Raw genomic sequence first — 22,420 nt, forward strand, 5'->3', positions numbered from 1 at the left:
CCATGCAGTGGATGACACAGACGTTTTTGGGGTTCTGCTGCAGCCAGTTGTGCATGTTCTTGCAGACAGCGTAGAGGTTGTGCAGGCTGGGCGCCTGCCGGACGGGCCAGCTGCACTCAGACACCTGCAGGGATGGCAGCACCACAGGAACAGCTTTGTGGGAGCACTGACCAAGCCCTGCTCTGCTGATTCTCCCTGCCAAGACACCTACTTGTCCTTTACAACCCGGAGTTTTGTGCTGGAGTCCTACTCCACCTCTCCTCGTGCGTGACTCCGTGCTGTGCCTCCCGTGGGTTATGAGGAGGCAGACAAAAAAGCTTTCTCAATGGAATGACATTGGGCTGATGTGTTGTTCCTGACTGCACATTTTTCAAAATTTACATTTCACATCAGATTATCTGGAGGGGCTCTTTTAGAATGCTCCAGTCTCGCCTTGATTTCTAAAGCCTTTGTACAACGTGTCTCTAAAAACTGCTCTGATTTGCACAGGGCACTGAGCATCTGTTGTTCTGAATCCTTCTCTGGCACAGGATCTCCAAGCCCTGTGTGACAGATATTAAACTGATGAAAGGGAAAGTTCTGTTCAAAAAATACAAAATCCTATCTAAGTATGTTAATGTATGAGCCAGAGAAATGAATGGCTCCTTAGAGCTGAAACCCCACAAATCTTAAAGTCTGTGTGGTTCCTGTTCCTCAGCGTGCTGGTTCTGAGTCAGTCCTTGCAGTCCCAAGCAGCACATCAAATAGCCCTCAACAGACATCTACCTTTCATCTGGTTTTAATGGAAATCTCTCTTTTTTAAAAGGCATTTCTGGCCAGAAGAAATTTAAAGGAGGAATGTCCTGAGGCTTGTCCTCAGCTGAAGAATTGGTTCTCTCTCTCTCTCAGCTGACATTTGGCTGCTGCTCAATGGGAACGGGGAAGGAAGGAGATGATTTGCCCAGATGTTCTTAAACAGCCACATGATCCCCAGAACTGTTCATCTCTCAGAGGAAGGAAATGCTCCAGGTTTTATAAAACTTGCACTGCAGGTTCTGTCTGACACCTGCACAACATCTTGGAGCAGAAACAGGAACCCAGACTCCAACCAGAGCCCTGCCAGGCTGTGCCGTGTCTAGCAAGGATCCCAAAGGCTCCCAGGGGATGCAGGGCCAGGCCAAGCTGGCAAATTCCACTTTTGTCTCACAGCAAGTTGCATATTTATTTGATTGCTTTTTAGATCTCTGAAAGTTTTGGCCTCCAGAATATCCAGATGTGGCTTTGTGTTGTAGAAGCCACTGAACAGATCAAGCAGTGCTCAAAGTTTGGGGAGCAGGGAGTGACCATTCCCTATTTACCCTCTCCACCTTCTCCTGTCTCCAGAGTTTCTTTCATTCCTTCTGTTGTCCATCTTTGATTTTCCCTGTTAGGATTCCTACAGTGACCCTTCCACTGACAATCCTCAGAGCAGACCTCCCTGCCAAGCATCTGGAAAAGCCATTATCACTTCTCTAGTAAATAATGTACATTTCCCACCAGTCCATAATTACATATTTACATTGCCTCTAATTACACATCTGCCTGATGGTTCACAATTAGGAAATTAAATGTGTGCTTGGTGTTTCTATCAAACAGAACCTCACCAGCACTCAGCACAGACAACCTTAGGGAAAAGCAACTGGAATTCTCCAGCTCTGGGAATAAGCACTCAGCACTTGTTTGATTTTAGCAACAGGGCAGCAACTGCCAGGAACGTGACCCACGAGGGGCTGTGAGGTTTGGGTTTGTTTCATGCCAGATTTGAGTTCTTGCTCTCCTCTCCTTTCCTCTTGGGGACACAGAGGGGACAAGGGAGCCCAGCCAGGTCTCTGCTCAGAGTCACACCCTGGTTTGGGTGGAAGACACCCTGAAGATCATCTTGTTCAAGCCCTGCTGCCTTCCACTATCCCAGGGTGCTCCTAGCTGTATCCTTGAACCCTTCCAGGTCTGGGGAAAACCTTTCCCAGTGGCTCACCCCCCTCCCAGTGCCCTCTCCTCCTTGGCAGACTGGGCACCTGGGCCTTGCTGACCCCCTTAGCCACACCTAGGCAGGGAAATGGCCCAGCAGGACACAAATTCACAAATTCACCTCCCTCCTGTGCCACCACACAGCACAGTGACCCACTTGGATCCTAGGAGCAGAAAGTCTTAAAGAAAGCAGGAACTGAAAAGCTTTTCCTGTCAAAGAACCAGTGTGTATCTTAGTGCAGCTCAGCTGACATCCTCACCCCAGCAGAAAACTCACTGGGCTTTCACCTCCTTGAGAGCCCTTCAGTATTTTTATACAAAGCTCAGCCTGGTAATTATTTCTTGTATTGTGTTGTTCACACTTCTTTCTCATGAAAAATGCTTGGAATCAGAGCTTCCCAGGCCATAAACTGAAAACACAATATTTTACTAAAAGATCATTTTATTTTCTTCCTGTGTCAGTCAAGGCAATGGCTCCAAAGCACTGAGCTGTCCTTTGAGGGTGACATTAAAAGTCACTTGCTAAAGTGTTGGGCAGGGTGGGAGATAATTCCAGGGATTCAGGAATTATGGCCAGCTCACACAGCAATAGATCTTTAATGCTGGGCTTTCAGAAGTAGATAAATTTTTCTCCACCCACAAACAGCATCAGTGGTGCACCAAAATCAATCAGGACTGAAGATTCTAAGCTCTTAATATCTCTTAATTAGTCTTCCCTGTTCATTTACTCGTGTTTGAAGTCTGGTTACTGATGGCCACAGAGAAATTTGCTTTAAGTGTCAGTGAGTGGTTGCTGGTGATCAGAATTACTGAAGATAAATTCAGCTACACCTCAAATTAAAACTAAATTAGCCTTAGATTAGATTCATTTACCCTGACTGAGAGTTAAGCCTGCCTTTTGGGTTGAAGGCACCAAAAAGATAGAAATTTAAAAAAAACAGAACACAACCCCAAAACACAGCACTCCCTTGTGGGAGAGGGAAAGAACAGGAAGTTTTCAGAAAGATTAAATCTAATCTTGCATTTCAGCAGCAGCCCTTCATAGAGGTTTCCTCTAAAAGCCATTAATGAAGCAGAGCCTTGCAGTGCTCCTGATGCTGCTCTGCTTTTTGAGAGGGAAACTGGGCCAGGCAGTGCAGGTGGCTTTTTAAAGTCACAAGAGCCAAAATGCCCCTCAGATCCCGTTTCCATCCCAAGCTTTGCTGCTTGATTAAAGCCCAAGTGCAAGAAAATCATCTCCCTCCTTCTATTGGTAATTTCTTCTAAAGGCTTTTCATTTTATTCTTTCCTGCAGCAGCTCCAACACTCTGTAGGAGCAGAAGAAACTCAGGTTTATTCTTTATTTCTCTGCAGCCACTCCATGCAATGCCTTTCACTCTCCCAGGCTCCTCACACGAACATCATCCCTGAACTTTCCAGCTCTTTCATCCCTGTGCTCCCAGCTAAAATTCCCAAACCCACCCCAGCAGCAAAACCACCTCTGACTCCTAAATCCCCTCAAACTCTGGGTCCAGCAGGAGCTGCTGCCCTTTCCCTGAGGCTCTGCCCCATGGAAGGCACTCACCCTGTTGTGGAACTTGGCACTGCGATAATATTTGGGTGACAAGTTGAACACGGTGTAGTGGTCGGGGTGCCTGGAGTCCAGGAACGTCCTGACATCCTCAATGTGGTTCCTGAATCCCAGCTCCACGCCCTCAGCAGGAAAAGACATCACTGGCAAACAAGGAGAGGCCAGCATCAGTGGGGGGGATGGAATTCTGGGCTGGGGGCTGCTGCAGGGTGTGTTTTTCTCCAGGGAGCAGTGCTTACCTATGATCCTTGAGGTAATGTAGGAAATATCCAGCTCTCCCTTGGTGTAACTAAGAGACAAAGCAGGGGACAGAATTTAGGCACTTCAGCAGCACATTAGGAGTGTTTGCCCAGAAAAATCTACTTATCACACAAGGAAAATTCATCTTAGAATTAATTCTTGAGATGCAGACAATGACCCAGCCTCCCCCTCTCCACATGCAATTAACTGGATACAAAACCTGCAAGAAAGGTCCCTTTTCCCTTTTGTCATTAATTTTTAGTGCCAGTTTCCAGGAGAAATCTCCAGCAGTTTGCACTTTGCAGATCCCTCAAGCCCTTTGGGGTCTTGCATTAAATTTCCTTAATTTCTTGTAGCCCTCAATCCCTTGGAGGTGGACAACAGCAGGAGAGTCCCCAAAGCAAAGTCACCTCAGCCTCTCTTCCATTCCAAGGTGGATTTAGGGCTGGGAACATCAGCAAGCACAGCAGAGATAAAATCAACAGTCAACACCAGTGACAAAATAAATATTCAAGTGGCGGTTCACTGGAAGGATCCCAAGGGGAATTCTGCAGGAGCTGGAGACCAGGTGCTCCACTTCCACAGGCATTTCCCAGATTTCAGGGTGCTGATGCTCACTAGGAAGCTTACATGGTTTCACTTGGGTTTTCCCCAGCCAAACCCCAATTATGAGACAGAGCCAAAGAAATTATTTGGGATTTTCCCCTCTTTCCTCAATCCCTGCGAGCTGTGCTGTGCTCGTTCAGTGGGACCAGCAGCTCCTGGTTTTTCCTGCTCCAGGTGCACTGTACCTGGCCACAGACTGCATGACCTTGGAGGAGGTGTCCTTCAGGGTGTCCTTCAGGTTGTCCTTCAGGTTGCTGAAGAGCCTCCCTGCTCCTCCCTTCACCATGTCCAGCAGGCCTCCCCCATAGCTGGACTCCATGTCTGGTGACGAGGCACCTTCAACACAGCAAAAAACCAAAAATTACAACACAACAAAACCAAAAATTACAACACAGCAAAACCAAAAATTACAACACAGCAAAACCAAAAATTACAACACAACAAAACCAAAAATTACAACACAACAAAACCAAAAATTACAACACAACAAAACCAAAGCCAACGTCACTGGTTTGAACAAACCCCAACGACCCCTCTGCTCTGTGCACACCACACAGGTGCCCATGAGCTGCTGTGTGTCAGGCATGAGGAAAAGTGGTTTTCCTCCTCCAAGGGATGAGGGATGGCTCCTTGCTGCCAGCTGGGCTCAGAGCTCCCAGCACTGTGTGCAGGTTGAGTGTTCAGCACAGGGAGGACAACAGGGTAAAAGATCTAAACTGGGGCTGGAACTGGGTGATCTGAACATCAGCCAGGTGTGCCCAGGTGGCCAAGAGGCCAGTGGCACCTGGGCTGTGGCAGGCATTGGGTGGCAGCAGGAGCAGGGAAGGGATTGTCCCCCTGTGCTGGGCTCTGGGGAGGGAAAACCTCCAGGGCTGTGCCCAGTTTGGGTCCCTCAGGACAAAACTGACCCTGAGGGGCTGGAGCGTGTCCAGGGAAGGGAAAAGGGCTGGGAAGGGTCTGGAGCCCCAGGAGGGGCTGAGGGAGCTGGGCAGGGGCTCAGGCTGGAGCAAAGGAGGCTCAGGGGGCCCTTGTGGCTCTGCACAGCTCCTGCCAGGAGGGGACAGCCGGGGGGTCGGGCTGTGCTCCAGGGAACAGGGACAGGAGGGGCCAGGGGAGCTCAGGGTGGGCACAGCAGGAATTTCCCCATGGAAAGGGGCTCAGGCACTGGAACTGCCCAGGGAGGGTTGGAGTGCCCATCCCTGGAGGTGCCCAAGGAATTCCTGAGTGCCAAGGTGGGCATCAGGCACAGTTTGGCCTCTGCTCTGGGAGCGCTTTCCAACCTAATTAACTCTGGGATTCTGGGATCTTCAAGGTCCCTTCCAACCAAAGCCATTCTGTGGCTTGAAGCTCCCTCACCTCCAACCCAACCCAACCTGGCTGATTTGTTTATCACAGCCAAGAACCACCTCCTCAGGAGTGAGAAAAACTCTCCCCACCCCTGGGACATCCCTCACAGGGCCACCCTCCCAGCTGACTGAAGGCTGTCCAACTCTAACTGTTCTACAATTCTGGCATAAAATCATTATTTAATTGCTGTCAGGCAGCCTCACCCATGGTGAGCCACCCATAAATCCTGAAACTGGAGATTCCATTGGGAAGGTGATGCTGCTCTGATCCACAGCACCTGATCCAGGTCCTAGACTGGTAAAATTCGAGGCCACCTCTCCTCTACACTCTGCTTTAGAACAGAAGATGGCTCCTCAAGGCACAGGAATATTTCTATATTGCTTTTGCCAAACTTCCTCTGAGTATGATTTGAAAAAAAAAAAAAGAGAAAGGAAAAAATCAAAGAAGCTTGTTGGCTTCCAAGCATGGAATCTGTGTTTGATCTCCCCTCAGAAAGTTTGTTTTCATGTTATTCTGTGCTGGAAGAGCCAGGGCTGGAAGGAGGAGATGTTCAAAAAGGGCTTTTAGTTCTGCAGGTCAGCTTTTAAAGGAAAGCAAGGCAGAAAAGTGGTAACTTGGAACAGGGAAAAGGGGACAAAGGATCAGAGGTTCAACAGCACTGGGCAAATTCTTGCAGCTGGGAATGCTGTAGGAGAGCAACAGAAGGGCTCTGAGTATGGAAAACTTAAAAATTTCTTTAGAAATCAATCTGAAGATTTAGAAAGTGGAGAGAAGAGGAGAAACAGAGTGAAGGAGACTTTCACTGTATTTCCAGGAGAAGCAGCAGGAATCAATTCCAAGTTTCCTGTGTCCCCTAAAGCAGAGAATCAAAAAGGATAGCTGAGGGAGAAATGGCTCCCACTGCCACAGGGCAGGGATAGATGGGATATTGGAAGGAATTGTTCCCTGGGAGGGTGGGCAGGCCCTGGAATAGAATTCCCAGAGCAGCTGGGGCTGCCCCTGGATCCCTGGCAGTGCCCAAGGCCAGGCTGGACCATTCTGTGTTCAGAATAAACCTCCAACAGTCACCAATCCCAAAATCCCAGAATCACCAGAGTTCCAGAATTGGAAGAGATCTTCAAGGTCATCAAGTCCAACCCAGCCCTAACATCTCAACTATCCCATGGCACCCAGTGCCACATCCAGGCTTTGTTAAACACCATCCCAGAACTTTATCCCCCTTGCTGTAAAAAACTTTTCCCTGCAATCCAGCCTGTATTTCCCTTGGTGCAGCTCAGGCTGTGTGCTCTGGTTGTGTCAGTGCTGCTGGAGACAGAGCCCAGCCCAGCTGAGCACAGGCACCTTTCAGGAGCTGCAGAGTGATGAGGAAATACCAAATAGAGCAGCAACCTCCTTCCAAAGCTGAAATATGCCATGTGGGAGCCTTCCTGCCATGGCCCACCCTCAGCAGGGAGAGTTCAGCTGAGGGAGCCCCTGCTGACAGCACCAGCCTGGTGTTGGACAGGACAGGAGCTGGAGAGTGGGCAAATCCCAATTAAAGCACTTAAGTGCTAATTTCACAGAGGATCAGGAGATGGATGTGCAGGAGAACTCCTCCCAAGGCAGAGAGAGCTTTGGAAGAGAACAGTGATCCAGGGGAGCTCAGAGGGATGTGCTCAGTACTGGAGTAGCTGAGCATGGCAAAAACCATCAATGTCCAGATTAGCCAGGCCAGGGAACTCATTCCTACCCAGGGCAAGGGAAAGAAACCACAAATCCAGAAGGGAAATCCCCCCTCCTGCTGTCCCCTGCAGTGCCAGAGCAGTGTTTGTGTTTATTCTCAAACACCAAACACTTTCAGGCCAATCCTGCTGTCAGTGTGGGGGTTTGGGCAGAAATGGGAGAGTGGAACAGGTGTGACCTGGAGTGATGGGGACATTTGGCACCTGCAGCCAGAGGTGCCCCAGAGTGACCAGCAGCAGAGGGTCACATCCTGCCACCAGCTGAGGGAGGTGCTCGCTGCTGGAATTCCAGATTTGGAATCTTTCCCTGCAAAATCTGCACTGCTGGAGGTCCTGTCTGCCTGGGGAGGCCCCTGAGCAGCCCCCCAGACAAGGCAGGAGCCCCCCCCCAAGAATAGGCCTGAATTCCAGCTCTCCTGAGAGCCCAGGGGGAGGCAGCCAACATTCACCAGGCATTTCAGCCTCTGTCACTCGGGGTATTTGTGCTGATGAAGCAACTCTGAGCCTCAGAGAGGGGAGGTGCAAGGAAGATGCCTGGAAATTGAGGCTCAGCAGAGAAGTGCTGCCTTTCCCAGGTCACTTAGCAGGAGTGAACAGACCCTTTTTGCCTGGAAAGGGCAGACAAAAAGCAGACATGAAACCACAGGAAAGGAAGCAGGTTTCCCTCAGCCTGCCTGGATTTTGTGTAACAATACCTTCAGTGTCAAATGAGGGGGGTTATTTTTGCTCAGGGAGCTGCTGCCTGTGCTTTTGTTAGAGGTGGAGTGAGGAAGGATCTAAATATTCCCTGTTCCTCATCATGGAATCACAGAATGGTTTGGGATCTGAAAGGCCATCTCATTCCAGCTCCCCATTCCACACAGAAAACCACTAAAGCTTCATCTCCCACCTTCCCAAAAAAAGAGGTTTGGGAGTTTTAAATCTCCTCTGAATTCTCTTCCAATGGTACCACAAGAGCCTGGCACTACAATGGGAAAAATTTTGTTTGTTCCTGTGTTTGTGTCCCAAATTCCCCATTTCTAGATGGTTTTTTCTGCTTGTTGCAGCCTTCTCCCTCCCCACAAGGTATTTCCAGGGGAAATAAAGGGTTTTGCTTGTTTTATCCCCTAAGATAAAGGTGGAGGCTGCCCTGTGCTGGGGCAGAAACAGCCCTTTTAAAGTTCCCTGCCCTGAAAGGAGTCAAGCCACTGTTGTTGTGGCTTCAGCAACAAAGCCTGGATTGTTTTTAAGGAACACTCAGCAAAAAAAAAAAAGCTGCTTTTTGTGCCTCTCCCCCCCAGCAGGCAGCAGAGCTCACGTTCCTCCCCCAGCCAGCTCTCCCAGCAAAGCCTGCCTCGTGTGGGACGTGCTTTCCCACCAGCCTGCAGGGAGCAAAGCCAGGCTGCTACAACTCCACATCCCACTGACATGATTTCCACTCCTGGGAGGGTCTGCAGGGGAGGAGGAGCAGCCCTGGAGCAGAAATTCCTGCTACAGCAGGGTTGGAGCATCCTTTAAAGGGTGGCTGGAGGGGTGTTGGGTGCAGAGCAGAGAATCCACACCCCTGGGTGCCCTCAGCATCCCCAGCTCCTGCTGTTCCCCACAGTCCATCTTCCAGAGGATTGCAAAGAGGAGTTTCACCTCCCCTGGCCAGGGAAGGGTGGCAGGAGCTCCTAAAAGCAAATCTCTGGGCAGTGGCTCCTCTGCACCCAGTATCAATATCTGAGATATCAATATCAACATCAATATCAATATCAATATCAATATCAATATCAATATCAATATCTGAGATGTTACCAAACCAATCTCAGAGATCTGAGGGCTTCACCTGCCAGCTGGGCTTGGAACAACCTGGAGTGGTGGAATGTGGGCTTGGATTGAGAGGGGCTTCAAAATCCCTCCCAGCCCAAACCATCTGTGATTGATTCTCTGGTTCTGTGTTTTAAGGGCACAAAATCACATCTTGAAACCCAAACCTTCCTTCCAGCACACATCCTTCATGTGCACAGCTGAGCTTTACCACATTTAAGCCAAGACTAAACCATGGATGCTGTTATGGGCACTTGCATCCTGTCTCGGATCAGACACAGCCCAAGTGCCAGAATTACATCAACCTTTCAACAGTCACTGGGTGATGGTTTGGGAGAGAAATCACCACCAACAGAGGCAACTAAAACAGTGATGAAGGGACATTCACAGGGAAAACCTGCAGAAATTACTTGGGAAGTTCCTCAGACTCACACAAACCCCAAACACTGATAATTTTTTACCTAATTTTTTCCTACCAGTCCCATCTGTCTCCTCCTCCTCCTCCAGTGTCCCAGATTCCTGGTAGAGTTAGGTTCCCTATGAGGCTGAGCACACTGAAAGTGTTATTCCATAAAAATAAGCAGCAAAGCATGTGCAGAGCAGAAGAGGCTCTGCTCATTTGATAAAACCAGTGCTGAGACCCCCAAGCCCAGGTTTCCCTCATGCTGACACTCCCACTGTCCCAGGCTGCTCCAAACCCCATCCTGGGATCCTGGGGCACTGCCAGGGATCCAGGGGCAGCCCCAGCTGCTCTGGGCACCCTGTGCCAGGGCCTGCCCACCCTCCCAGCCAGGAATTCCTTCCCAATATCCACCCAACCCTTCCCTCTGGGATTTTCCAGATATTCCCTCTTCTCCTGTCCCTTCAGACCCTCATCCAAGGGTAAAACCAGAATATTTCTCTCCTAAGCAGACGATCATGAGGCACAGAAGCATCCCCAGCACCAAGACATCTTCAGTAATTTATTCAGCTGAGCAGGGAGTTGTTGCTGATGAGGTTGTTTGGTTTTTTTGACTGCAGCTCCCCAGCAGTTCCCTGGTACTGCCCCATCCCAGCCTTTTAACTGGAAGAGATGGAAAATGCCTCAGAACAGGGGAGGTTTAGGTTGGATATTGGGAAAATTTCTTCCCCAGAAGTGTTGCCCAGCCCTGGCAGGAGACCTCCCTGGAAGGAGTCAAAAAACCATTTAAAAGATGGTCTGAGAGGGCTTTTCCAACCTGAGCAATTCCATAATCCTGTGTTTCTGTTGGGCAGCAAAGGGTCCCCAACCTCCTGTGGGAAGCACTCGGAGCCTCTGGCAGCAAACTTTGGGGTAGAGATCTCAAGAACCTCTTTTTGTGCTTTGCTGGAATAAAATTCCAGAACTGACATTGCATGAGCCCAAGGCTTTTTATCCAAAGGTTCCTTTGAGGCTGCTTACATGTAAACTTCTTGGAAAGCTGAAGAATTAAGGTTTGCTCTTTCTGCTTTTGCTCCAGAAATGGAAACTGAGGAGTGCAGCTGGCACCAAAAACGTGGAGGATTTCCACAAAGAGGGGGTTTTGCTCTGTGTTGTTTTAGCAGAGTATTGAGAGGGGAGATGGGGATGACCACCCAGCACTTCTAGATTTGTTTAATTCATTAAAAATTTCCCCTCCTGAAACTCATCTTCAGCCAGGCCCGACAGCGAGCCACCAGGCTGGAGCATGAAATTGTCTTCGGAGCTGATGGACATCTCTCTGCTTCTCCCCCCTGTCAAAACAACTGAGAAAAGACAACACCCAATCGTTTGAGTGTCCAAAACACACCAAGCAAACAAAGGAGCCCTTAAACAGAACCTCCCCGCTGGAAAAGGCGGCGCGGGGGGAACACAGGACAACATTGTCAGGCCAGGCCTTTGTCCCCGTGCCAGTGACATGGAGATGTCTCTCTTCTGACTCAGAGACAAGGAATCACCAGAGCACAAGACATTATGTTTGCAAGTGTAAAACAGCTCAAGGAATCTCAAATTCACCCCTTGCAGTTTCTTTCAGAGGCTTTTTCTTCGTGGTTACTCTGCCTGAGGAAGCACAGAGCACAAGCAAGTCCATGCCCCAACTCTTTAAAAGCTCTTTTCTATCTTATCTGGATTATAAACACCACAGAACAGCACAGAAAGGGTTTTTTTTCTTCCATAACAACTATCCTTGCTGTTACTTTTGCATCTTATTTCCTAGAACCTCTTCTTTCAATGCTCAGCCAGCTGCTAAGAAAGCAGAATTGAATGCCACAGCAAAAACCCAAATAAATTGGCTTCTTCAAAATTCTGCCTGGTTCTCATCTTGAGAGCACTTGCAGCAACTTAAAAAGGAAGAGACTGAAGCAGCTCTGGGTAGATGCCTTTCTTGGAATCTGCATTTTTAACTCGTGGTGTTTTGTGTCCTGTGAGGTTCAGCTCAGGTCTCTCTTTGAACCTCCCCTCATCCATTTCCAAACCTCCATCCCAACTTGGGGGAACTTTGGAGGAACAACAGGAGCACAGAGACCCCACTGGAGTTGTGTGCTGTGATCCTGCAGCATTCCACAGAATTTCCCAGCACACAGATCTCCCATCCCTGTGCTTGGGATGGTCCAGAGGAGCCCCTGGAGCCTCTCTGGAGCCAGGCTGGGAGAGCTGGGGGTGCTCACCTGGAGAGGAGAAGGATCCAGGGAGAGCTGGGGGTGCTCACCTGGAGAGGAGAAGGATCCAGGGAGAGCTCAGAGCCCCTGGCAGGGCCTGAAGGGGCTCCAGGAGAGCTGCAGAGGGACTGGGGACAAGGATGGAGGGACAGGACACAGGGAATGGCTCCCACTGCCAGAGGGCAGGGCTGGATGGGGGTTTGGGAATTGGGAATTGTTCCCTGGGAGGTGGGCAGGCCCTGGCACACAGTGCCCAGAGAAGTTGGAAGTGTCCAAGACAAGGTTGGATGGGGCTTGGAGCAGCCTGGGACAGTAGAAGGTGTCCCTGCCATGACAGGGGTGGCACTGGATGAGCTTTAAGGTCCTTTCCATCCCAAACCATTCCAGGATTCTGTTCAGGACTCAGCTGACCCCTCTGTGCCAGCCCCCTGTCATCCATGAGGAACTCCTGCCTTCCAGCAGCAACCCTGTGCTTTTGCTTCTTTTCACTCTGACAAACACCAGTCCAAAAAAAAAAAAGCAAAACTGAGCCAATAATCAGAAGCACTTGGGAGTTGGAGCAAAGCTGCAGCCACTGATTATTTTCCTTGCAGAAGGTGTTTGTGAGGCTGCAAATCTGCATTAGGAAGGGATGCTTGAAGATCTAGTACTTTGCATTAGTCTAAGGAAATTAATAGAAAAACCAAACAGGAGCCCAGTTCCTCAGCTCAGGGGAGTTGGTGACACAAACACAGCCCTGTTAGTGAAACCAGCAGCAATTTGCCCCAGAAGTGCCAGTGCTTTGCCTTCAGCAGAAATCCTCACCCATCCAACCTGTGCAATTGCTCCCTGGTGACCCACACACAGATATTCCACAGAGCAAAGGGCATTTTCCTGTGCCCAGGTGCAGAAGAAATCCAATATGAAGGGAAAGAAGAGAAAGGTTTGATTGTTTAGCTTTTTAACTTCACTGGAAATGGTCTTGAGCTGCAGCAGAGCTGTGGCAGCAGGAGCAGGGCAGTGCCTGTCCCAGTCCCCCTGTGCTGGGGCACTTTTAGGACAAGGACATGGAGGGGCTGGAGCATGTCCAGGGAAAGGAAAGGGGCTGGGAAGGGTCTGGAGCAGCTGAGGGAGCTGGGCAGGGGCTCAGGCTGGAGCAAAGGAGGCTCAGGGGGCCCTTGTGGCTCTGCACAGCTCCTGCCAGGAGGGGACAGCCGGGGGGTCGGGCTGTGCTCCAGGGAACAGGGACAGGAGCAGAGGGAACGGCCCCAGGCTGGGCCAGGGCAGCTCAGGGTGGGCACAGCAGGAATTTCCCCATGGAAAGGGGGTCAGGCACTGGAACTGCCCAGGGAGGGTTGGAGTGCCCATCCCTGGAGGGGTTTAAAATCCCTGTGGATGTGGCACTTGGGGATGTGGGGCAGTGCTGGCCTTGGCATGGTTGGATTGGATGACCTGAGAGAACTTTTCCAGACCTAATGATTCCATGGTTTTCTGCTCAGCTCCCCAAGCAATCACCCTGCCAGACAGACAAAGCAGTGTCCCAGTGTCCCCCATCACTGGTGGCACTGGGTTCTCCACCCAGACCGTTCCCCTCCTCCGCTGCAAACAGCAACTGCCCCACAGGAAACCACCACTGAAAATCAGGGGGAAAAAGAAAAAAGGACATCACAAGCTTGGATATGGCTGGGGCACCTCAAGGATTTCACCTTCAGGGTCTGACACTGAATTCCACAGACCAGAGATCCCCTGTCTCACCAAACCCAGCTGCACAGTCTTTTCCCTGAGATGGATTTTACCCCCACCCTTCTCCTTCCTGAGGGATTCAGATCTCTTTTCCCAACTGAATTATTCTCAACCACTGCCCACCTTGGGAGTTTCAACTTTGGCATCATTGGGAGGAGTCTGAAATATTTATAATACCAATATCTTCTCTTCTTAAAAAAAAAAAATAATAATGCACAGAAGGTGGGTGGTGTTTTTTCCTTGTTCCTATGAAGCCAAAATCCCAAGCACCTCATTTTCCTGTCTGTGTCTTACACTGCTCCCTAATCCTTGTCCCCAGTTATCCATCTGCAGTCTGTGTGAAAGATAAATCCTATCCCCCAGTTCAGGAGCAACTTCAATCACCAAATCACTCGGAATCACAAGCACACCTGAGGGCTGGATTTGGTTCTTTAAGCTGCTGTAATTTCATAGTTGGCAAAGAAAAATGGCTTTGCAGTGAGCTGGGCGAAATTAGGAATTTATCAGCCTGAAGTGCTCAGATGAACAAGAGAGATACAAGTGTGGAGTTTGGATTTGGAACAGAGCATCACAAGCAACACAGAAAATGTTTAAATTTTGTTTTGGAACAACCACCAAACAGTCCTTATTAAATAAAGAGGTTAGTAAGAAAATATCTTATAAATAGAATTGAAGGGCCACATAAAGACCTGAGGTTTTTTTGCTGCTCAGGTGCCAGGTGTGTTGTTCAGAGCACCTGTAAAATTGAGGCAGGGAGAGTGAACTGAAAGGAGAAAACTCTGGCTGAGACAGCTCCCTTAAAAATCAGCTCCCAAATCCCAGAGCCAGCCCTTGATCCAGCCCATGTGTTTGGGAAGAACATCCTGGAAACTGGTAGAGGCCATTAATACAATTTAATGCTCTGGGCTAGAATCAGAGGAGCTGCAGAGTGGAAATGGCTGAATATTGCAGAAAACCTGTAAATAAAGGCATTGTCTGGCTGCCCATGAGCAGGCTGTTTTTTCTTTGTTTTGTTTTGTTTTATTTTTTTGGTTTGTTTGGTTTTTTTTTTTTTTCCTCAGCAAAACCAGAGAACCAAATTGAGCTGCGCTCAAATGATAGCCCAGGATGAGGCTGGAGAGGAGCCCCACACCTGCCTGGGAGCCACCACCACCTCCCACTACTCCTCTGCCTCTGCTCCCTGGCCTGGCAGGAAATTCATCCAGGCAATGGCCTTGATGATAGACATTAACCTGCCTGCAGCATCTCACCATCCCAGCAGCTGCCAGGACCCAAATCACTCTAACACAGCAGCCCACTGTGAGTAAGGAGCTGCTGGCACAGCCTGTGATTATGAGCAATTGCAGCAGAGATGTTGTAGCAGCAAATTCAGAGATGTTTCTGAAGTTTGGGAGTAAAGGAAGTTAGAGAAAAACAAACAGCAGCGTAAAAGAAGACTTGGAAGCAAATTCAGATGGCAAAGGGGAGGAGGAAAACATGAGTGAAAGCGTTCAAGGAGGTGGGACAGGGCTGGAGCAACCTGGGACAGTGGGAGGTGTCCCTGCCCACGGCAGGGGTGGCACTTTAAGGTCCCTTTAACCCAAACCATTCTGGGATTTTATGATTCTTGTTACAACAGAAAAAATGGGGAGGAAATCAAAGATGAGGCTCTCCCTGCCCAAGCCCAGCCATGGCTCATTAGGGTTTTTCCCTCAGAGAGAGGTTACCAGGGTAAAAAGAGATGCTGTGTCTCAAGTGCTTGTGGGGTGCCTCTGGCCCAGCCCTGTCCTTCCTGCAACACTGCAGGTGTTTTCCTTGGGAATTACAGTGATGGGCCAAGCAGTAAAGGGTTCAAACTGAAAGAGAGCAAATTTGGGTCAGATTTACAGAAGGAGTTGTTCCCTGGGAGGGTGGGCAGGCCCTGGCACAGGTGCCCAGAGCAGCTGTGGCTGCCCCTGGATCCCTGGCAGTGCCCAAGGCCAGGCTGGAGCAGCCTGGGGCAGTGGGAGGTGTCCCTGCCCGGGCAGAGGTTTGGAATGGGATGGGATTTCAGGTCCTTCCAATCCAAACCATTCCATGACTCTGTGATTCCGTGCTGCAAGGCCCCCCTGTCGCGGGGGGCCATGAGTGTGGTGCCTCCCAAACACTCAGGGTGTTTCCCTGCACCCCTCGCAGCTCCACAAGTTCCTGCAGAGGCTGTGGATGCTCCTGGAGGTGGGCACAGGTAAGGAACCAGCACCAGAGGGGTCCCTTCAAAGCACGGCCACTCTCCCCACCCCTGGTTAGCCAGGCAAATTCGAACCTTTCGAGGTGAAGAGCTCTCTATCCCATTACCAGCCATAAAGACCATCTGCTCCCTTACTCCCTGATTAAAAAAAAATGGTGCGCGCCGCACATCATCCATCAGAATTAATCCAACTCACTTTGATGAGTGCCTTTTAGCGGGGTGGGGGGGGAGGAAAAAAACCCAAAAACCTCAGGACAATTCTGGGCGTGCAGCCCGCGGTGGGGAGGGGGGAAGATCCCAGAGCGCTCCATCCATTTTCCCTCATGCTCCGCACGCTTCACCTCCCGGAGCGGGGGGATCGGGAGCCGGCCCCGAGCGCTCTGCGGCGCTGCCTCCCCGCAGCCCGGCGCGCCCGGACAAAGGGCCGCTATCGTCCCCCGGCCCCGGAGCCCTCCCGGCGAGGGCCGCCCCCGCCCCGCCGTACCTGAGCTGTCCATGGTGCTGCCGCCGCCGTCGGCGCGGGGCTGCGGCTGCTGCTGCTGCCGCCCGGGGCTCCGGCCCGGCCCCGCGCCGGCCCCGCCGCGCTCAGCGCCGCTGTCCACGAGCTGCAAGGATTCATAGCCGTCACTGCCGGGCTTTTTCCGGTAGCTCCCGAGCAGGCTCATGGGCGAGCCGGGCGGGCGAGCGGCTCCGGCGCCGCGGGCGGGAGGGAGGGAGGCAGGGAGGAGGGATGGAGGGACGGAGGGAGGGCACGGCGAGCGCTCCGGCCGCCCCGAGGGGAGGGGAAGGGCGGGCCCGCAGCGCGGCCGCCCCTCCGCAGCCGCCGGAAGCGGGCGGGGAGGACGCGGCGGGAGCATCCCGGTGCTGCGAGCCCGGCGGCGGCTGCTGCCGGCCCGAAGGGCTGCCTCCGCACCGTTTCCTTCTCCCGGCCCTGCCTTCCGGCAGGGATCCCTCTCCTCCCGCCGGCCCGGGGCTGCGTGCGCGGCCGGGAGAGGCTCCGGCAGCCGTGAGCGACACCGAGGTGTCGGTGGCACGGCGCGGAAAGGCGCGGTCCTGCCAAGGTCACCGCCTCCGGGGCTGGCACTGCCCGCTCTGCAGCCCGCGGGAGGAGGGGGGGCACGGCGCTTCTGCACCGAGCCCCGAAATCCTGGGGAGCATCCCCGGGCCGCGGGAACGCCCGGCTGGGCGTGGGCGGGGACCCGGAGGGACCCCAGGAGCCGATCCCGGTGGGATGATGCGCCAGCATCCCGAACCTGGCTTGTCCCGCCGCTGCTCTGGCTCCCAGCGGTGCCACCGACTGCTAAAGCCGTTTTTGTTGTTGTCACCCGTCTATTTTTAGCCGTTCCCAGGAAAACAGACTCGGGACCAAGCAGAGCGTGGCCCTGAGCGAGTGATGAGCTGTGCCTTGCTCAGATGCAGTTCTCAGGCCTTGTGCATCCTAATTTCATTTTGCACGGAACAGAGGAACCCGGGGATGCTCCAAAGGAAATGAGCGCTATTAAACTCTTCTAAGTGGATTTCTTTGTAATTTAAGGAAAACTAAAGGCAAAAGGAAGCCTTAACAAACAGGCACGAGCCTTTGATCTCCTGCAGAAAGGAAAGTTCTCTGCTTAAAAATTAGCCCAGCTTGGTTTCAAAGCAGACATCAACAAGCAAGGCCAGGCTGGACAGGGCTTGGAGCCACCTGGGATGGAGGAAGGTGTCCCTGCCATGGATGAACTCTAGGTTCCCTCCCAACCCAAATAATTCTGGGATTCTCTGATTCCAACCACTTCTGTAGCAACACCCAAACCTTGAGGTATCACTGGCACCTGGCTGAAATTTCCTGGCTGAAATTTCCTCTGGGGCAGCAGACATCTGGTCCAGCCCTACCTTGTCATGTGCTGTTGTTTATGTAACCCCTGAGATTTCATGGCACAGAGCAGACAAGGTACATCTGTGACCCAGAACTTCCCCAGAAAAACCCCGGCAGATTTACAAGCAGCAAACCAAAAATGAGCTGACCTGACCTGACATGAGCAGCTCCCTGCCAGCAGCAGGAACAGCTTGAACTCAAGGTTGGGGTTGTGTTTTCTACCCCCTCCATACTTTGGTCTGTGTGGAGCAATTCGTGGATTGCAACACTGGCCAGCAGAGATGGGATGGGCCCCTCCCTCCTGGCACCCACCAGCAGCAGGTTAAGAAAATTAAAAATAAACACATTTTCTGAGCCATTTTGTGTGTTCTGAACAACCTGGGCTAGTGGGAGGGGTCCCTGCCCGTGGCAGAGAGTTGGAACAAGGTGGTTTTGAAGGTTCTTTCCAACCCAAGCCATTCCAGGATCCCATGATCTTTACAAGGGATCACATCTGTCAGCCTCTCCTGGTCAGTCTAGGATAAAACAATTCCTGTGCTCTGGGAAGTTTGTGGGGGTGGAGGCGAATTTTCATTTCTTTTGCTTGCTCAGGTAAAGCCCAAACACATCAAAACAAGTGGAGGGGAAACCTGGCACGACACAAACCCTGCAGAGCCTAAACCCCATCACCTGTGGTGTCCACCTGCAGCCATCAGCTCCAGAGGCTCAGCCTGGACAAAATTCCACATCCTCCATCCAGCAGCCAAGGTCTGCCTGCCTCAGCTTTTTTTTTTGGGGGGGGGGAAAGAAAACCAAAATTGCTCCTCCTTGTTGAATCTGTTGTTAATTCCTTTCCTTGTCCGAGGTTTTGGGGGATCATGGAGGAATCACCCCCACTGCTGCAAAAAGGGGATTCTGCCAAGCACAAAGGGACAGAGCAGCCACTCCAGGGGATCTTGGGGCAGAAGGGGAGGAGGAAACAACCTCAAAGCCCCACCCTTGTACAAACTCAAGGATTAGGGAATCCTGTGGGTTCAGGTGAAGCTGCACTCTTCCAGCAAGAAGTTTAGCTGAAAAGAACATACAAAATAATATTTTCCTCTCCCTCCCTTCCCCCTGTAAGCTGGGCTAAAGCAGGGCCACGAGGTTTCTCTGGTTCTTGGAGAACTACAGTATAAAAAATGCCATAACAACCAATAAAACCCAACCAAAATCAAATAACTTTAAATTGCACTTGACTTTCAAAGCTGAAAAGGAAGAGAATGAGCCCCTCAGAAATATTCATTTATTGAGCAGTGGCTGGGGACAGATCTGAGGGGCAAGGCTGGCAGGGGCCACAAGGGCTGGGGAGGTGTTAAGGACGTGCTAAGGAGGATTTTGTGTTGCTCAAGCCTCAAGAGATACAAACTCTCCCCGTTCCTGACCTTGGGAAAAATTGATTTGCCAACCTCTGGCTGTTTTTCTCTGTCTGGGTTTCAGCCTCTCCTGGGTAAAGTCTCTCTTTGTAGCTGTAACCAAGCCCCAACAGTCCTGAGGTGCAATTCCATTTTCTGCCCCTCTCCTCCCATCAGCTGAGCAGCTCAGGTGAAATATTACACCCTGAATTCTCCAGCAGCACAATTAATCTGGGGAGTGCTGTTAGAATTGCAAATAGAACTTGAAAATTAATTGAATACCTGGAGCAATACCTTTAAAACTCCCCATACCAAACATTTATTCTGGAGTTTCTCCCCTGGGAATGCTGAACCCCCCTGCCCAAAGGGGAGTTGTGGCCATGCCCAGGTGTGGAGCCACAAAATCCCAGGATCATGGAATGGTTTGGGTTGGGAGGGACTCAGAGTTCACCTGCCAGGGCAGGGACACTCCCAGCACTGAGCTGCAGAGCAGGGATCACCTTTCCTGCCCTCTCACCTGGGCTCAGCCATGCCTTGGGCAGTGCCAGGAGCATCCATCCCTGTCTCAGGTTGGAAATGGGGCTGTGTGTTCTATCCCCATCTGTCAGAGCTGGGGCAGTTCTCTCTGTTCATAGTTTTCTTTATCTCTCCCACAGCCCATCCTCCCTCCAGCAGATCTCTGCTGTCCATGGCCACTGAGTGTCCCTGCAGGGCTGATCAAATTCCATCATCCCAGGGGGAGATGCTCTGCCCAGGGGAGGAGCCAAGCATTCCTACCTGGATACAATCTGGGATTTCACACATTCCTACCTGGATCCAATCTGAGATTTCACACATTCCTACCTGGATCCAATCTGCCCTGGAGCAGCACAGCAGCCTTTGCCCCCTGCATTCCCAGAGGAGCAGCTTTCTCCTGCCCTGCATTCCCAGAGGGAGAGCAGGCCCATCTCCAGCAGCCCTGGAGCTGCAGAGGAAAACTCCCCCCTTGTGCAGGATCCTGCTGCAGCAGAGCCACAGCTGGCACTGCAGGAGGGCTGAGCCCCCCTGGGATGGGGCTGTGCCACCCCCATGGGATGGGACTGTGCCACCCCTGGGATGGGACTGTGCCACCACCATGGGATGGGATGGGACTGTGCCACCCCATGGGATGGGGCTGTGCCACCCCTGGGATGGGGCTGTGCCACCACCCTGACCCACAGGGGGACAGGGACTGCTCTGACTCTGGCAGTGGTTTGTTTTCCTTTTTTTGTACTATTGCATTTGTATTTTTAATTTTCCTGGTAAAGAACTGCTATTCCCATTTTCACATCTTTACTTAAGAGCACCTTAATTTCAGAATTATAATAATTTGGAGGGAGGGGGTTTCCATTCTCCATTTCAGGGGAGGCTCCTGCCCTCCTTAGCAGACTCCTGGCTTTTCAAACCAAGACAATCCCCCAGTGCTGCTCTGGGAATGTGGCAGCAGAACAGCCCCAGGATGTGGCTCCAGAGCCAGGAATTCCATCTCCAAGCAGTTTCCAGACTTGTGCTGGGATAAATCAGTGGGGTTTGGCCTGGAGTCAGGGATGGCCCCGTGGTTCATCCCTGTGGATCAGGGAATGCTGTCCCTGCCTGCCCTGGAGTGGTGGCTCCTCAGGCAGCAGAGCACATTGCCAGGGTGGGATCTGATGTTCCAGGGAAAATCTGGGATGCTTTGTGGGGATCCAGGTGGAAAAAGGGGCATCAAATGATCCAACTCCTTCTTAACCCCCTTGACGTTCAGGAATTCCAGAGTGCCTCTGCCTCTAACAAAAAGCAAAGGAGGTTCTGAGATGGTTTGGGCTGGGTTTAAATGTTAAACTCGATTTAACCTTCAGCAGAGGAAGCTTTGAGCCTCTGCTGCAGTGAAAGCCAGCCCAGCTCTCAGGGCCTGGCTGGCAGCTGGAGTGCTCCCTCTGAGGATGGATGCTCAGGATGACATGGGATGTGACAAATTTTCCACCCTCAGTGTCTTTTACCCCATCCTTTCCTCCCTGTGAGAGCACACCCATTAACTGCCCTGCTCTGTCAGCACAGGTTTCATTCCCTGCCTTTCAGTCTGGTTAAAAAGCTGTCAGGGATGATCCACAATTTACTCATCCCAGCCCAGGATTTGGTTTTGGAGCGTTCGAGGCTTTGCCTGGCTCCTGAGCCACGCTGAGCTGCAGAGCTGCCTGCCAAGGGCTGCTGTAGCTGCTAAAAACATCACAAAGGAAGGGGAGAAAGGGATGGGAAGTGGATCTACAAGAGGCCATTAAATAGGAAATGCTGGCTCAGGAAGTCCCCAGCCTGCAAAATGTTGGAAAATCAGAGGCTGCACAGCCATTCACCATCAGGTATTTTGGTAAAAATCTGATATTTTGAGGCCTAACTGCTGCTTGTTCATCATTTCCCATTCACTGTGAGGTAAGTGGTTAAATCCTGAGGAAAATCTGGGCACTGGGTGTTGTCTGCACTGGAAAATGGCTGGTGGGGAAAACAGGGAGGAAAATTATACAACCAAGAGTCACGGTGGGGTTGCATCAGCTGCAGCTGCTGAGCTCAGGGTCAGCCCCAGCAGCAGAGAAATCCCTGGGAATGGTCAGGTCGTGGTCTCAGGTAGCTCTGAGCCCTCAGGGAAATCAGATTTTCCATGAAAACAGGGGGAGAGCACAGCTGGGGCTGCCTCCCTCCCTGTCAGGGTGGATGTGGTGAGGGTTTCCTGAGGGGGAATGATGTGTTCCCACTCCAGACCCCACTGGGATGGATTTTCCTGGGTGGGTATTTAAGAGAGGCCCAGGGGAGGAAGATAAAGAAGGGTCTGGTAGCACAGGAGAGTTGGCCAGAAACAGCACAACCCCGTGGATGTGGTTCTACCTTCTGCCAGAATTTAGGGTTTTTTACCTAAAACTAACAGGGAAAATGGTGTTATTAAAGATTTGCTACTCTGGCTGATATAAAATATTCTAAAATTGTGTTTGTCTCAGCTTGTGGTGACTTCCAGGTCCTGACTGAGGCAGTTTGGGTTCAGGGTTATAAATGAGCATCACTTCCAAAGGGTTCCTCCAGCAGACCCCACAGGGCTCCTTGTCCTCTCTCTGCTTTTAATCCAAGTGTGCTCTGAGCTTTGGGAAGTTCTTCAAGGCACAGACACCCAGTTTGGTGTGGGAATAGATTTCAGCTGTGGCTGCCCTGGATCCCTGGCAGTGCCCAGGCCAGGCTGGAGCAGCTGGGACAGTGGGAGGTGTCCCTGCCAGGGCAGGGGTGGCACTGGGTGGGCTTTGAGCCCTTCCAACCCAAACATTCCATAATTCCCTGGCTTTGGGTGAAAATTCAGCCTGGGGACATCCTTGGGGACATCCCAGCCAGGGG

General features: G+C 51.4%; 1 protein-coding gene across 4 annotated transcripts in view; it reads right to left on the reverse strand.

Moving 5' to 3' along the window:
* DNAJC6 (DnaJ heat shock protein family (Hsp40) member C6) overlaps positions 1-22,420 on the reverse strand; it is a gene marked incomplete at its 5' end in the record, with an annotated part of 42,314 nt that overhangs the window by 16,553 nt on the left and 3,341 nt on the right. For 2 of the 4 annotated variants that reach the window (XM_084211838.1, XM_084211839.1), the window contains 5 exons: positions 2-124; positions 3,551-3,699; positions 3,796-3,845; positions 4,588-4,738; positions 16,308-16,428. In XM_084211838.1, coding sequence (XP_084067964.1) covers positions 2-124; positions 3,551-3,699; positions 3,796-3,845; positions 4,588-4,738; positions 16,308-16,320 — 486 coding nt within the window. Of the gene's footprint in view, position 1; positions 125-3,550; positions 3,700-3,795; positions 3,846-4,587; positions 4,739-16,307; positions 16,489-22,420 lie in introns of those variants that run through there. The other 2 variants (XM_084211836.1, XM_084211837.1) reach the window with 2 other exon arrangements.

Source organism: Fringilla coelebs (assembly GCF_963513975.1).
Source record: "Fringilla coelebs genome assembly, chromosome: 9".
Lineage (NCBI taxonomy): Eukaryota > Metazoa > Chordata > Aves > Passeriformes > Fringillidae > Fringilla > Fringilla coelebs.